The sequence below is a fragment of the Peromyscus leucopus genome, chromosome 13 (genome assembly GCF_004664715.2).
Source record: "Peromyscus leucopus breed LL Stock chromosome 13, UCI_PerLeu_2.1, whole genome shotgun sequence".
NCBI classification, from domain to species: domain Eukaryota; kingdom Metazoa; phylum Chordata; class Mammalia; order Rodentia; family Cricetidae; genus Peromyscus; species Peromyscus leucopus.
The window spans coordinates 2,214,596-2,229,783 of NC_051074.1; the positions used below are offsets into that span (position 1 = coordinate 2,214,596).

The 15,188-nt window shown below is 45.6% G+C and overlaps 1 protein-coding gene across 8 annotated transcripts in view; it reads left to right on the forward strand.

The window, feature by feature from the left end:
* Positions 1-15,188, forward strand: part of LOC114697861 (nuclear autoantigen Sp-100-like) — a 68,927-nt gene that overhangs the window by 19,754 nt on the left and 33,985 nt on the right. For 6 of the 8 annotated variants that reach the window (XR_005092613.1, XM_028876197.2, XM_028876201.2 and 3 more), the window contains exons 7-12: positions 1,327-1,461; positions 1,814-1,888; positions 6,137-6,277; positions 6,623-6,769; positions 10,451-10,522; positions 12,205-12,258. Coding sequence is in view for 7 of the 8 variants with exons in the window: in XM_028876197.2 (XP_028732030.1) it covers positions 1,327-1,461; positions 1,814-1,888; positions 6,137-6,277; positions 6,623-6,769; positions 10,451-10,522; positions 12,205-12,258 (624 nt within the window). In the remaining variant the exon portion in view is untranslated. The remainder of the gene's footprint in view (positions 1-1,326; positions 1,462-1,813; positions 1,889-6,136; positions 6,278-6,622; positions 6,770-10,450; positions 10,523-12,204; positions 12,259-15,188) is intronic. The other 2 variants (XM_037210037.1, XM_028876205.2) reach the window with 2 other exon arrangements.

A 15,188-nucleotide genomic window follows, 5' to 3' on the forward strand; every position in this document is an offset into this window, starting at 1 on the left:
AGTTGTACACCTCCATATGGATTCTAGAAACCATACCCAGGTCCTCTAGATGAGCAGTAAGTGCTCTTAAGCACTGTGACAGCTCTCCAGACACCAACTGCCCAACACACACACACACACACACACACACACACACACACACACACACAAACTCGGGAAAAAAAATCTTTCCAGAGTGACTTTTGAAATAATTGTTATGCATCTTAAAATCTTTCATTCAAAAAATTTTAACATTTGAAAACAGCAATATACAAGAGTCTGTATTCTTAATTGTTCCTCTGCAGGTGCAGAGTGTGAGGATGAGAAGCAGTGAATGGGTGGGATTGTTAATGCTAAACAGTAGAAAGGGACCCAGTGGGGAGGACGGATGCAGGAGAAATAGGTGAGTTCTTTGTGAGTCTGTGGTCTGGAGAAACCCTATCTGGAAATGGCACCCTAATGATGCCAGTGACAGGGATGGATGAATATACAGAAATATGAACCAACATCTAGATGGGTCACAGGTGAACACTTAGACATCAATGTACATGTCCAATAGTCTGACCCAGCAGAGACATTGACTGTGATATACACAAACAAGGCTAGAGCTGTAAACATGCCCAGGATCCCAAAAGGCCTGGGATCTAACCACTACGGATTGTAACAAAGTTTGCACCCAGATCCACATCCCATGTTAAGGCTTCTGTAATTAATTTTTCAACTATTTTTTCTCTGCAACTTAACTTTCTGTAGAAAATATTAAATGAAAAACATAAAGCTGTACTGCAAATCATATTATTTGTTCACATACTGTTGAGGTTGTTGGAGTAGAGTGGGCTGGCCAGACAGACTCCACCATGGGCCAGGCAGGTTCCCTGCAGGGGAAGAGAGAACATCAATCCTGAATTTGTTTTCTCTGAGACTCATTCCTTCCCCAGCTCATGCTTGCCTCTGACCATGTCCTCTGGCCTCAGGACCCTGCTTTCTTCCTTGACAAGTTCCTCTCTAGCCAGCTTCCTACAGTATTCCTGACAAGAGCGGCATCTGTAAAAGCTTATAGAGAACAGCAAAGCCAGGGATTCCTCCATCCCTATTTTGGGGCCCAGTTTGGCAGTAAATGTTCCACCACCACCCTCTGTGGCTCCACGTCCCTCATGCAGGCCAACCCTGCTCCAGATTCTGAGTACCTAATCTCCCTGTCATTACCTGCTCCTTCAGTCCCTCCCCCAGTTCTCAATCCTCTCTGTCTGTCTGTCTGTCTTCAGAGCCTTAGAGGGATTTCTCTTTTCCTATTGGATCCTGATGCAATGGGCAAATAAAATGGTTATGAAACAAAATCTGTTTTAGTTTTCAGTTTAGTTGAAGACCTCGATGAAACAGTACAGATTAACGGAGTGAGAGGAAAGACCACTGGTGACGATCCTGATGGGCTGGAGAGGCACCAAGCAGCCAGAGTGCAAGGCTCAGGCTCTGAGCCAGAGGGTAAGATGGACTGAATATGAGCATGAAGGGGAGCAGAGGAATGGGTTGGTCTCTGGTACAAGAAGAAAACTACTTAGCCAGCAAAAGGCAAAGATGAAACTTGATGCACTGTTGAGACCTGGAGGGGGAAGTTGGAAAAGCCTTACTGGGAAAAAGAGAGGCTAAAAAGCAGGAGTCAGTGGGGTTGGCCAGGGAGTCACAAAGCACAAATGCCTTCCGGGATGGGGCGGCCATATGTGCAGATGGGGCTAGAAGTAGGAACAGGAGATGAGAAGCAGGGTGGGGGGTAAAGATGGAAACTGGGAAAGAGCAAGGCTCTGTGGGATCTCACCTGTGGCCTTTCTACCTTCAGAGTCCTGTGAACTAAAGCTGAACGACAGACACCCACACCTGGAGCCTCACAGCCCATTGCCCCGGAACGAAGAAAGTAATTATAGCTTACCTTCCTGGCTTTGCTTTTCAGATGGTCTGTATGTGTTTGGTAGAATTTTCTTTTGATTGTTTAAAAAGATCTTAACCATTTTCAAAACTGACTATTGAAGAAGTATTATGTATGTTTGGGGCTGGGAGTACAGCTGGTGGAATACTTGTCTAGCATGTGTGAGGTCCTTAGTTCAATCCCAGCACCACACACACACACACACACACACACACACACACACACACACACACCTCAGAGGCAGCATGCTGTTTTAAATATTCACTGTGAAATGGCTACATCAAGGTATGTATATTACCTCACATACACTTTTTTGGTAAGAATACTTTAAATGTATGACCTCAGCGTTTCCTTAAGAACTCACTATATTGTTAGTCTTACTATGTTGTATAATGGACGTCTTGAACTTCTTCCTGGCTGAAGTTTTATGTCCACTGTGTCCTTAGCCCCTCCTCATGCTAGAGAAGAATAACTAGCAATGGTGGATGGGCAGGCCATTTTAGAATTGCACGGAGCCCAAGCATTCCCATGTTGGTTGATGAAATGACTAGTCCCGTTCTTCTTAGAAGTTCACGGGAAACAGAAAGCCTGTAGGACATTTCCGATCAGTGTGTCAAGGAAGGAAGCCCAGGGAAGCCCTTCTGATACAAGCCTGGCAGTGCTGATCAGAGGACATTGGTGATGCTGGGGAGCTGGAGAGAAACATAAAGGAGAAGGATGACCTGAGACATCCAGGAGGGGGCAACAGAGCAGACACTAGTGTGGGGGAGACTCCCCAGGGCAGAGAGTGTGATGAGGAGGATCTCTCTCTCTGTCTCTGTCTCTCTACTCTTCACCTCCTTAGTCGAATGCTCAAAGTACTACCTCTGCCTCACCTTGGTCCTGGCCCTGAAATAAAGTGACTTTTAAAATACAGAGGGGGCCAGTGAGGTAGTCACTGAAGACCTGAGTTTGAGCTCCAGGCCCACTTGGTGAAAAGAGAGAAGTCACCCTACAGCTGTTTTCTGACCACCACACACGTGCTACGTGCCCACGTGCTAAATAAGTAAATGTATAATCAATCAACCAATCAATGTAAAAAATACAGAGGAAGCAAAGTATGAGCAGAAAAATAGAAAAGCAGAGACGTAGGGGAGATAGGCAAGGCACAGAGACTGAGATCTGGAAAGCTGGCAGAATGGGCCATGAAAATGGGGGAAACTGACGTTCACTTCCACTGATAACGGTAGGATGTCCCTGTGGCATAATGACCCTGAAATCCCCTCAGATTGCAAGAGGCTTCTCTTTTCTTGTGCTTAATCACTGTATCAGATCTGCTGCTTCCTAAAAATGCATCTCTGGCCCAGGCCTGCCCTCCTGCCTCATTTTTCCAAGTGCCTTGGAGACCTTCCAAAGACCCGTAGAATGTCTCTATGTAGAGGTTGTTTTGGCATCTTCTGCTCAATGATATAACAGATGCCCCCCAACTCAGTGACTTAAAGCTTCTCTCACCTTATTTGACACAGCTTTAATTACAGCTTCCACCCATCTCCAGCCTGCCCCTGTGTGTGCTCAGCCTGCCCCTGTGTGTGCTCAGCCTGCCCCTGTGTGTGCATGCCTGCCCCTGTGTGCTCAGCCTGCCCCTGTGTGCTCAGCCTGCCCCTGTGTGTGCTCAGCCTGCCTCTGTGTGTGCATGCCTGGCCCTGTGTGTGCTCAGCCTGCCCCTGTGTGTGCATGCCTGCCCCTGTGTGTGCATGTCTGCCCCTGTGTGTGCATGCCTGCCCCTGTGTGCTCAGCCTGCCCCTGTGTGTGCATGCCTGGCCCTGTGTGTGCATGCCTGCCCCTGTGTGCTCAGCCTGCCCCTGTGTGCTCAGCCTGCCCCTGTGTGTGCTCAGCCTGCCCCTGTGTGTGCATGCCTGCCCCTGTGTGTGCATGCCTGCCCCTGTGTGTTCATGCCTGCCCCTGTGTGCTCAGCCTGCCCCTGTGTGTGCATGCCTGGCCCTGTGTGTGCATGCCTGCCCCTGTGTGCTCAGCCTGCCCCTGTGTGCTCAGCCTGTCCCTGTGTGTGCTCAGCCTGCCTCTGTGTGTGCATGCCTGGCCCTGTGTGTGCTCAGCCTGCCCCTGTGTGTGTATGCCTGCCCCTGTGTGTGCATGTCTGCCCCTGTGTGTGCATGCCTGCCCCTGTGTGTGCATGCCTGCCCCTGTGTGTGCATGCCTGCCCCTGTGTGTGCATGCCTGCCCCTGTGTGATCAGTCTGCCCCTGTGTGTGCATGCCTGCCCCTGTGTGTGCATACCTGCCCCTGTGTGCATGCCTGCCCCTGTGTGTGCATGCCTGCCCCTGTGTGCATGCCTGCCCCTGTGTGCGCATGCCTGGCCCTGTGTGTTCATGCCTGCCCCTGTGTGCATGCCTGCCCCTGTGTGTGCATGCCTGCCCCTGTGTGGGCATGCCTGCCCCTGTGTGTGCATGCCTGGCCTTGTGTGTGCATGCCTGCCCCTGTGTGCATGCCTGCCCCTGTGTGCATGCCTGCCCCTGTGTGTGCATGCCTGCCCCTGTGTGTGCATGCCTGCCCCTGTGTGTGCATGCCTGCCCCTGTGTGATCAGTCTGCCCCTGTGTGCTCAGCCTGTCCCTGTGTGTGCTCAGCCTGCCTCTGTGTGTGCATGCCTGGCCCTGTGTGTGCTCAGCCTGCCCCTGTGTGTGTATGCCTGCCCCTGTGTGTGCATGCCTGCCCCTGTGTGTGCATGCCTGCCCCGTGTGTGCATGCCTGCCCCGTGTGTGCATGCCTGGCCCAGTCACCCCATGTGGGACCCTGTCACACTCACTTACACTAGAGCAAAGGCTTTTGTTTGGCTTTGCCCCTCCCTTCAAATCTCTGTCAGAAGACAGAGGAAAGGCTGGGCGTAAAAGATATACCTCAGTCCCAGAATTCAGGAGGAGGAGGAGAGATAGAAGATCAGGCGTTCTAGTTCTTCCTCAAGCTACATAGTTTGAGGCAAGCCTGGGCTACATGCAACCCTGTCTCAAAACAAGTGACTCAAAATACACATAAGAAAGACTGCTCCTAGCAGCACTTTTCTTAAAAACTAAATAATTGAAGCAGAGTGAGCCGGCACATTTCTTATTTGTTTATTTGTTTGTTTATTGTTTCTTGTCTTTTGTTTTTTGAGACAGGGTTTCTCTGTGTATCCCTGGCTGGCTGTCCTGGAACTTGCTTTGTAGACCAGGCTGACCTCAAACTCAGAGATCCACCTGCCTCTGCCTCCCAACCGCTGGGATTAAAGGCGTGTGCAACTGCTGCCTGGCTTAGTCTGCATATATCTAGAACAACAAAAATAATAATATAGAAGACTCTCACAAACATATTAATAAATGCATATTACTTATATATACACACACATATGTACGTATATAAATCTGGCAGTGTTTGGCTTCTTTGAGAACAGAGAAAAGATAACATGGTTATGATTTCTTTTATATTAGTTATATAAGTAGCAAAATTAATCTAGGTCTTGAAACTGGAGATGGTGGTTGACTTTGAGAATGACCTTGGGGACAGTAGAACATGTCAACCAGAGGCCCCAGAGCGTCAGTCATATGATTTTTGTTTCCAAGTGATAGTTTCTCTTTACAATCATTTAAAACCCACTTTTATAGATGAATGTTATACTGCAGCTAAAATTTCAATTTTTTCTTCATTCGTTCTTTGGAAACAAGGTCTTGCTGTGTAGCCCAGGCTGCCCTTGAACTTAATGTTCTTAGCCTTCCAAGTGCTGGGATTGCAGGTGTGCACTGCCTTGCTGAGTTATTTTTTTTATCTTTAAAATATCAAAACCAACTATCTATCCAAAGATTCTGTGGGTAGAAGGGAAGGAGAGCAGAGTGGGAGTGGGATTACAGGGAGAGGGTCATTCATTGCATTCAAAATGAATTCTAGGGAGTTCAATGGAAATTCTTTGTGTGTATATGTGTGTGTTTGTGTGTATACACATGTATACTGCTCTGCATGTGCATGTGTGTGCAGAGGCCAGAGGTCAACCTCTGGTTGTGCTGTGCTTTGCAGTTACTATCCACCAGCTGGACCTTGCTGACTAACTAGGCTAGACAGGCTGTCTGGCCAGTGACGCCCTGGGATCCACCTGTCTCTATCTCCTGAGTGCTGGAGTTGCAAATGGATGCCACCTTAGGTATCTTTACATTTTACAGCCTCAGCTGTCTCCTCAGTCCCTGAAAATAATTTATTCACTGTAATTTGGCCCAGGAGCAGTGCTACTCAGCCGTGGAAGCCAAACACAGCCCAGTGTGTGTCTAGATATAAAAAAGGAAAATTCATCATTTTCCTTGGATGGTAAACAACAGACCCAAGCAAGGACCAACCACAACCAGGCATCTGAGATCATAGGTAAGGATGTATTGGTGGAAGTATTAAAGCAACTCCACATAGTTAAAAGGGATGTTCATTTGGGGGTTTCACTTACAACAAATAAAGGGATAGGTTACAAGGTCTGGGAGAGGTGAAGTGCAGTCCAGTGGTGTTCTCTGGAGAACTCTGCTCGGTCTTCCATCCAACATCCAGGATTACCTGGAACCAAGAGAGCCGGCACATCCGGATCTTTGGTCTTAAAGGCTCCCATCTCAGGCCCACCTCAGGGGCAGGCCATAGGTAGGCATGACAGTTACCAGAAGCCTCAATGGGAGTAGTACTTCCAAGTCAAAGCTGTAATTTATCCATTGTAATTTGGCCCAGGAGCAGTGCTACTCAGCCATGGAAGCCAAACACAGCCCTGTTCTGTGCATCTGGTAGATATAAAGAAGGAAAATTCATCATTTTCCTTGGATGGTGAACAACAGACCCAAGCAAGGACCAACCACAATCAGGCATCTGAGATCATAGGTAAGGATGACTGGAATAATTGTCACAGGCTCCCAAGCTTCGATGTGTCGTCAGGGTCCTTCGGGGCAATCAGATAGCCAGGCGGAGGCAGGAAGGGAAGGAGGCCCACCAAAGCCAACCTTCAGCTTAGCAGAAGGAACTTGAAAAAATTAAAGGCAGAAATGGAGTTTAATAAATGTTGAAAGTTTTTTTTCTAAAGAAAGAGAAGGTAGGTGTGTGGGGAGAGGAGGCAGTAGGAGTTAAGGAGAAGAGAGGATAAAAACAGGGAACCAAAATATGTATGAGAAGAGATGAACAGGGAAACATGCCAAGACAGAGGTATGGAGAGGTCCAGCACTGAATACAGATGAACAGGAGTGATGGACAGAGCCAAGGAGAAAGCTAAAGAGTAAAATAGGAGGGGGCTGGTGTGGGGGTATTGTGTCCCTCAAAATATTGTGTATTCTAATAAATTTATCTGGGGTCAGAGAACAGACAGCCACTAGATACAAAGGCTAGAAAATGGTGGCACTCACACCTTTAATCCTAGCATTCCAGAGATAGAAATCCCTCTGGATCTCTGTGAGTTCAAGGCCACATTGGAAACAGCCAAGCATGGTGACACGCCTTTAATCCCAGAAAGCCAGCCTTTAATCCCAGGGAGTGGTGGTAGAAAGAAGAAAGATATATAAGGCGTGAGGACCAGAAACTAGAGGCATTTGGCTAGAAGGTTTTGGCTGGTTAAGCATTTTGGCTGGTTAGGCATTTGGCTGGTTAAGCTTCAGGCTTTCGAGCAGCAGTTCAGCTGAGAGCCATCGAGATGAGGACTCAGAGGCGTCCAGTCTGAGGAGACAAAACCAGTTGAGGATCCGGCAAGGTGAGATAGCTGTGGCTTGCTCTGTCTCTCTGATCTACCAGCATGGACCCCAATAACTTGCCTCGGGTTTGATTTTATTAATAACAACTTTTAAGATTCATGCAATATCTGGCGCCCAACGTTCGTGTTACGAATTCATGAAAAAGCTGTTTGCCTGTGGCCTTGTGAGCCCCAGCTCAGACCCAAGCTACACTCAGGCGGTTGTGGTGGCGCACGCTGGTTGGATTTGCTGAAGGAGACAGAGGCAGGAAGATCCCGAGTTTGAGGCCGGCCTAGGAGGCTTGGGAAAAGCTTTGGCCCGGACTGAACCACAAACAGTGGTGGGACCATGGAAGCAGTGGCTACTGCTCCACGTTGCCAGCTCCTTCTCATCATGTTGGTGACTGCAATGATGCTGCTACCAGGGACGAAGGGTTTACTGCTGCTGGTTCAGAGAAGAATTGCCAGGACCATCGTGTTACAAGAAAGCATCGGCAAAGGTCAGTTTGGAAAAGTTTGGCAAGACAAATGGTGGGGAGAAATTGTTGTGAAGATTTTCTGTTCTAGGGAAGAATGTTCATGGTTCCGAGAGACAGACATTTATCAGACTATGATTGCTCCAAATCACAGAGGAGGCAAAAAAAAAAAAAAAAGTCTGCAGGAAACCATGACCATGTCTAACAGTGACTTTGAAATCTTCAAAAAAAAAAATGACAGGATCCTACAACGATGATTCCACATGGACTATGATAAAGCCATTAAGCCGATTAACACCATGGAAAAATCGACTTTGGACTACAAACTGGTCAGAACAATTTTGAGAGGACTAACTGAGATGATCCAGCCTGACAGACTACTTGAACAAAGACTTGAAACAAGCCCTGAACTTTCCTATTATCCAGAGACTGGACAAATGATACAGGACTTGATGATTAACCCAAAAATTTTCTTTTCAAGATTCCCTAAAGATATCTTCACCCCTAGAAATCAAAAAGAAAAAGAGAATAAGATATGAGGTAGATCATTGAATCTACTCTGAGAAAAAAGGTAAAGAAATAATAGGATAAATAGGTAGATCATTGAATCTACACTGAAGAAAAAGGGGAAGATATAAAAATGACAAAAGGTAGACTACTGAATGTATTATGAAAAGAAAAAAGAGAATATGGATATGATAAGATAAAAAGGGAGATTATGGAATCTACTTTTAAAAAGGAACTACTTGTTTTAAATAAGATAAGTAATGAAAATTTTTTGGTCTGAGTTTATCAGATGTTACTGGACTGGACATTGTTAATATATATAATGGAGTTTTCATATGAATCTGTCATGTTAATGGACTAGACATCATTAATGTAATTTTTGGCTGTATATATTGTATATGCTTATTGGATAGTTTTTCTTGTATTAGTTATAAGCTTTTTTAATTTAGACAAAAAGAGAGGAGATGTGGGGGTATTGTGTCCCTCAAAATATTGTGTATTCTAATAAATTTATCTGGGGTCAGAGAACAGACAGCCACTAGATACAAAGGCTAGAAAATGGTGGCACTCACACCTTTAATCCTAGCATTCCAGAGATAGAAATCCCTCTGGATCTCTGTGAGTTCAAGGCCACATTGGAAACAGCCAAGCATGGTGACACGCCTTTAATCCCAGAAAGCCAGCCTTTAATCCCAGGGAGTGGTGGTAGAAAGAAGAAAGATATATAAGGCGTGAGGACCAGAAACTAGAGGCATTTGGCTAGAAGGTTTTGGCTGGTTAAGCATTTTGGCTGGTTAGGCATTTGGCTGGTTAAGCTTCAGGCTTTCGAGCAGCAGTTCAGCTGAGAGCCATCGAGATGAGGACTCAGAGGCGTCCAGTCTGAGGAGACAAAACCAGTTGAGGATCCGGCAAGGTGAGATAGCTGTGGCTTGCTCTGTCTCTCTGATCTACCAGCATGGACCCCAATAACTTGCCTCGGGTTTGATTTTATTAATAACAACTTTTAAGATTCATGCAACAGGCTGGAGAGACGGCTCAGAGGTTAAGAGCACTGACTGCTGTTCCAGAGGTCCTGAGTTCAATTCCCAGCACCCACATGGTGACTCACAACTATCTGTAATGAGATCTGGTGCCCTCTTCTGGCCTGCAGGCACACATGCAGACAGAATACTGTATACATAATAAATAAATAAATCTTTTTTTAAAAAAAAAAAGAGTAAAATAGGAGTAAAGAAAAGAGGCAGGTGAGGATGTGAGGAAGTGAGAACCAGAATGAGGGTGCAGACAAGATGCATGTCAGGTGCTGGGAGGGACCACCTCTGTGACAATTGGGTCAGTTATTTGTCCCACCTTGAGTTAACAGCCTTGCAAAGAATGGGGTACAACCTTGAGTTAGCTGTTCAGGTCTTCCTCGTGTTCACACTCAGGTGTTCCCTACCATGTGCACTGCTGTCAGCCCGAAGATGTTGTGGGATATTTGATCACACTGTGTGAAGATGTCACTGTTTTACCTCACCTGCCTAAGGCACCTTCTGATTGGTTTAATAAAGAGCTGAATGACCAATAGCTAGGCAGGAGAGGATAGGCAGGACTTCAGGCAGAGACTCTGGGAAGAATCTGAGAGGTGGGGATTTGCCAGCCAGATGCAGAAGTTAGATGTGCTGACTGAGGAGAGGTAACGAGTCACGTGGCAGAATGAAGATTAATATAAATGGGTTAATTTAAGTTTTAAGAGCTAGTTGGCAACAAGCCTAATCTAAGACCATAATTAATAAGTCTCTGTGTCATTATTTGGGAGCTGGAGGTCCAAAGAAAGTCCAACTACACTAAGATACTTAAGGGAATTTTCTTTCCTTTGTACAGTCCTCAGCAGCGACGATTCTGATGATGGAAACAACTCAGAAGAAGAATCCACCTCAGTCATCTGCCAGTCAAGTAAGGAAGCCCAGAGAGCAAGACAGGCTGTGGGCATCTTAATGTCAAGCCACTGTTTTATGATGGGTTTTGTTCTGAGTCTGTTCTGTACAACAAATCCTTGGGACCTGTTCCGTGCATTGAATTTTACTTGACTCTTTTTTTTTTTTCCAGAGCTGAGGACTGAACCCAGGGCCTTGGGCTTGCTAGGCAAGCTCTCTACCACTGAGCTAAATCCCCAACCTCTACTTGATTCTTTTGAGAAATGCAGGGAAATCATTGCATATGGTTTTGGGTATTAAGCTTGTCAATCAATGGATCCTATTAGTAAATATAGTCATCCATTGTTAACATGACCAAAACAGGCGCAAGTGTGTGTGTGTGTGTGTGTGTGTGTGTGTGTGTGTACATTCATGTGCGTATGTACTTGTAGAGGCCAGTGGTCAGTACCAGATGTTGCTCTTAAAGAGACATTTACCTTGTTTTTTTTTTAGAGAGAGTTTCTCATGGGGGGCTAGAACTCCCTGATTAGGCTACACCATCTGGCCAGCGAGCCTCAGAGATCCTCAGCCCCTCTCTCTAGCTCTGGAGTTACAGGTGTGAGTCACCATGCTCAGCTCCTTACCCAGGTCCTCATGCTCATATGCCTCAGGCTTTTCAACATAAGACTTTCAAGGTTTTCCTACAAGAAACACAAAAGCAGAGATGATGAGAATTCAGAAAGATGAGTAGGAGGGGTAAGAAGTCGAAGTCTTAGGAAAGAAAGGGCCAAGTAATGTCAGGTGACACTTGGCTGGTAACTTGCATCTGCCTTGGGGATCAAAATGGAGTTTCACTATCCTACTGTTTCGTAATTTAGAAAGGCAGACCCATGTGGTCTGGATGGAGGCCAGGCTTTTTAAAAGGTTTCAGGGTATCTCTAAAATTTCTTATTAGGGAATTTTCTGCTAAATTGGTTTCTTGCTCACAACCAGGGTATTCCAAAGAATCAGTGATCAATACCCATGACATGTTAGAATCAAATGATGGAAGGGGGCCTGAGAATCCACTTGCTCATGGCACTGGATTGCACCAGTTAAGATGATTAGAAATGCGACATCTGGAATTGAATTGTAATGTCTTGAATTATAATCCAAGCATTCTCCATAAGCCTTGATTCAGCAACTCTAGGGCACCATTTTTTGTACTTTTTTCTCTGGTCTGATTGGGAAACCAAAACTCACCACAGAATGGCTTATCTGGACAAGCCCAACTGAGAGATAAAATGAAATATAGCAAGAAATACACTAGTAAAAGGACTCTCTTTACTCCATGAGATCGTATCTATTAATACACTAAAGAGCAACTCCAGATATCCCTGTCTGTGTTATGGTTAAGATGTTGGCATATGTTAAGGTTTTTTTTTTTTTTTATAGGATTTTAATGAAGAAAGTAGTACCTGGTCATCACAGAACTTAGCAGGGAGGCGTGGTAACTAGGTTATTGCTCATTTATACTTGAGAAAACTAGAGCTTGTAGTGCTCAAGATCCATGTACAGATGCCCCACGAAGAATTAGAGAGCAACGCGGGGTAGATCCCAGTCTTACAACACAGGGTGTCCAGAACAGGTTTGGTAGAAGAGGAGAATTCTTTCAGACTGTCCTAAGACCACAGAACTTGACTTTGCGTACAAATAATGGTTTTTCTTACTTTTATCTTACAGAGCCTTTGGATTCTAGGGAACCTCACACATCCAGAATAACAAACAAGAGAAGAGGTAAGAAAAAATGAGGATTCTTCAAGGCCGTTAATGAACTGTGTGTTCAACAAGAGATTCACTCTTCTAGGGCCTATTCAAAGCACAATACAATTTTGCTTTTAATTTTAGGTAATTCCTGCTTTAACTTCTAAATTGATCAGGTGACTAACTGCTGTAATGGATGAATCCAAAGAAGTTAATGGTTTCACATAGTAAAGGTCTTTAATGTTTCATAGAAGCTCAGTTTTTTTCCTCAGTAAATATTGTGTGGATTTCTAGGTGGAAGAGTTGCCTGGCCCTATTCCCAGTGGCCATCAGGAAATAGAAGTGGAAGGGTCGCCATCTTTATTTCACACTCCCATAATCACCCCCAGAGGAACGCAAAGCTGTCAAAACATATTGACCAGGACACAAAAGCCACAGCAGACCCCAACAGAACAAGTAAAAGCAAAGTGTGATGTGAGAATTTCCTCAGCTTCAGGCTTAGGTGATGAGATGAAATAATAACCCAGAGGTCACGTGGGTTCCAAGGGTAGGGACCTGCTTGCCCTGGCATTTCAGAACTCTGCAAATTTTTTCTAGTTTCTTCTTTCTAGAATTTTCTTCTTTCTTGGTTCCCCAATTGACATTGTCCGCTTAGTCACATTTCTGTAGTGAGGATCTGAGCATCCACATTCTCTCTGTCTCTGTCTCCACCTATCTCTGTCTCTCTGTCTGTCTCTGTCTCAGTCTCTCGGGCTCTCTTTGTTTCTTTGTCTCTGTCTTTGTCTCTCTCTGTCTCTCTCTCTCTCTCTGTCTCTCTCTGTGTGTGTGTGTTGTGTGTGTGTGTGTGTGTGTGTGTGTGTGTGTACTACAGGTAATTTATGAGACTGAGTCTCTCACTGGCCTAGAGCTCATCAAGCAGGGTGGGCTGGCTGGTCAGTGAGCCCCAGGGAACTAACTGTCTGTCTCCACCTCCCAGCACTGGGGTTACAAGTGCATGCCTCCATCACTAGCTTTAAAAAAAAACAAAAACAAAAAAACCCATGGATTCTCAATCAAAGTCACTGAGTCATCTGGGTCATCTCCTCAGCTCTGTGATCACAACTGTTCTGAATCCAGAAAGTAAACCAGGTAGTGGTGGCGTATGGTACACCTTTAATCCCAGCACTGGAGGCAGAAGCAGGAGGATCTCTGTGTGTTTGAGGCCAGCTTGCTCTACAGAGTGAGTTCCAGGGCAGCCAAAGCTACACAGAGAAATTCTGTCTCAGAAACAAACAAACAAATGAAAACAAAACAACAACAAAAAAAAAGAAGGAAGGAAGGGAGGAAGGAAGGAAAGAAGGGAGGGAGGGAGGGAGGGAGGGAGGGAGGGAGGGAGGAAGGAAGGAAGGAAGGAAGGAAGGAAGGAAGGAAGGAAGGAAGGAAGGAAGGAAGGAAGAAAGGAAGAAAGGAAGGAAGGAAATGATTCTTACAGAAGCCTGGAGCTCAGTACTGAGCAGTGAGCTGGGTGAAACATAAAGCTGGCTTGTCTCCACTCCAGGACATCAGAGTCTGAGCTCAGAACTTCTGCTCTCTGCTGTGGTTTATTCTGACCACACAGCACAGCATACCACAGGCCACCTGGGAGACCATTCTCTCCTCTGGATTTTTTTATTAAATAAAAAGAAATCTTTAATGTCTCAAAGAAACCTGGGACAAATCTCACCCAGTACATGTGGATCCTCCCAACACTTCTCACCTCGTCCCCTACACTAAACCTCTCCTTCCAAGGGGCCGGGCCTCACTTCTCTTCCACCAGCTTCTGATCCTATAAATTAACTCAGCCATTTTGGACACGTGGTCTCTTGCTCTCTTGGCCTTTTGGCCACTGGCTGTCCCCACTCCTGGATCTTACCATCCCATGTCACTACCTGATTCAGTCTGGACCCTTCCAAATGCTTCTGTCTGTTCTCTTCCTGCAGGCTGAGTTTCTCTGTGTCTTAGCAGCAGCTCCCAAATAACCATTCAGAGACTTATTATTATTTATAAGTGCTCAGCCAATAGCTCAGGCTGGTTATTACCCAATTCTTACATTTTAAATTAAGCCATATTTTTTTTAAAGATTTATTAATTAGCTGGGCAGTGGTGGCTCACGCCTTTAATCCCAGCACTGAGAGGCAGAGGCAGGTGAATCTCTGAGTTCAAGGCCAGCCTGGGCTACAGAGTGAGTTCCAGGACAGGCTCCAAAGCTACACAGAGAAACCCTGTCTGGGGAAAAAATATATATATTTATTATATATACAGTATTCTGCCTGCATGTGCCCTTGCAGGCCAGAAGAGGTCACCAGATCTCACTACGATGGTTGTGAGTCACTATGTGGTCACTGGGAATTGAACTCAGGAGCTCCAGAAGAGCAATCAGTGCTCTTAACCACTGAGTCATCTCTCCAGTCCATAAATCTTTTTGGATTTTTTTGGTCTTTTTGTTTTGTTTTTGTTTTTGTCTTTTGAGACAGGGTTTCTCTGTAGTTTTGGTACCTGCCCTGGATCTCGTTCTGTAGACCAAACTGGTCTACAAGCTGGCCTCAAACTCATAGAGATCCGCCTGGCTCTTCCTCCCAAGTGCTGGGATTAAAGGCGTGTGCCACCACTGCCTGGACATATTTCTTTTTTTTTTTTTTTTTCTTTTTTTTAAGATTTATTTATTACATATACAGTGTTCTGCCTGCATATATCCCTGCAAGGCAGAAGAGTGCACCAGATCTCATTACAGATGGTTGTGAGCCACCATGTGGTTGCTGGAAATTGAACTCAGGACCTCTGGAAGAGCAGCCAGTGCTCTTAACGGCTGAGCCATCTTTCCAGCTCCCAGCCATATTTCTTATCTACCCTCTGCCACGTGGTTGTACCATCACCAAAGGCGTGACCACCACCGCCCAGCTCCAGCTCTTTTATTAAACCAATCAGAAGGTGCCTTGGCAAAGACA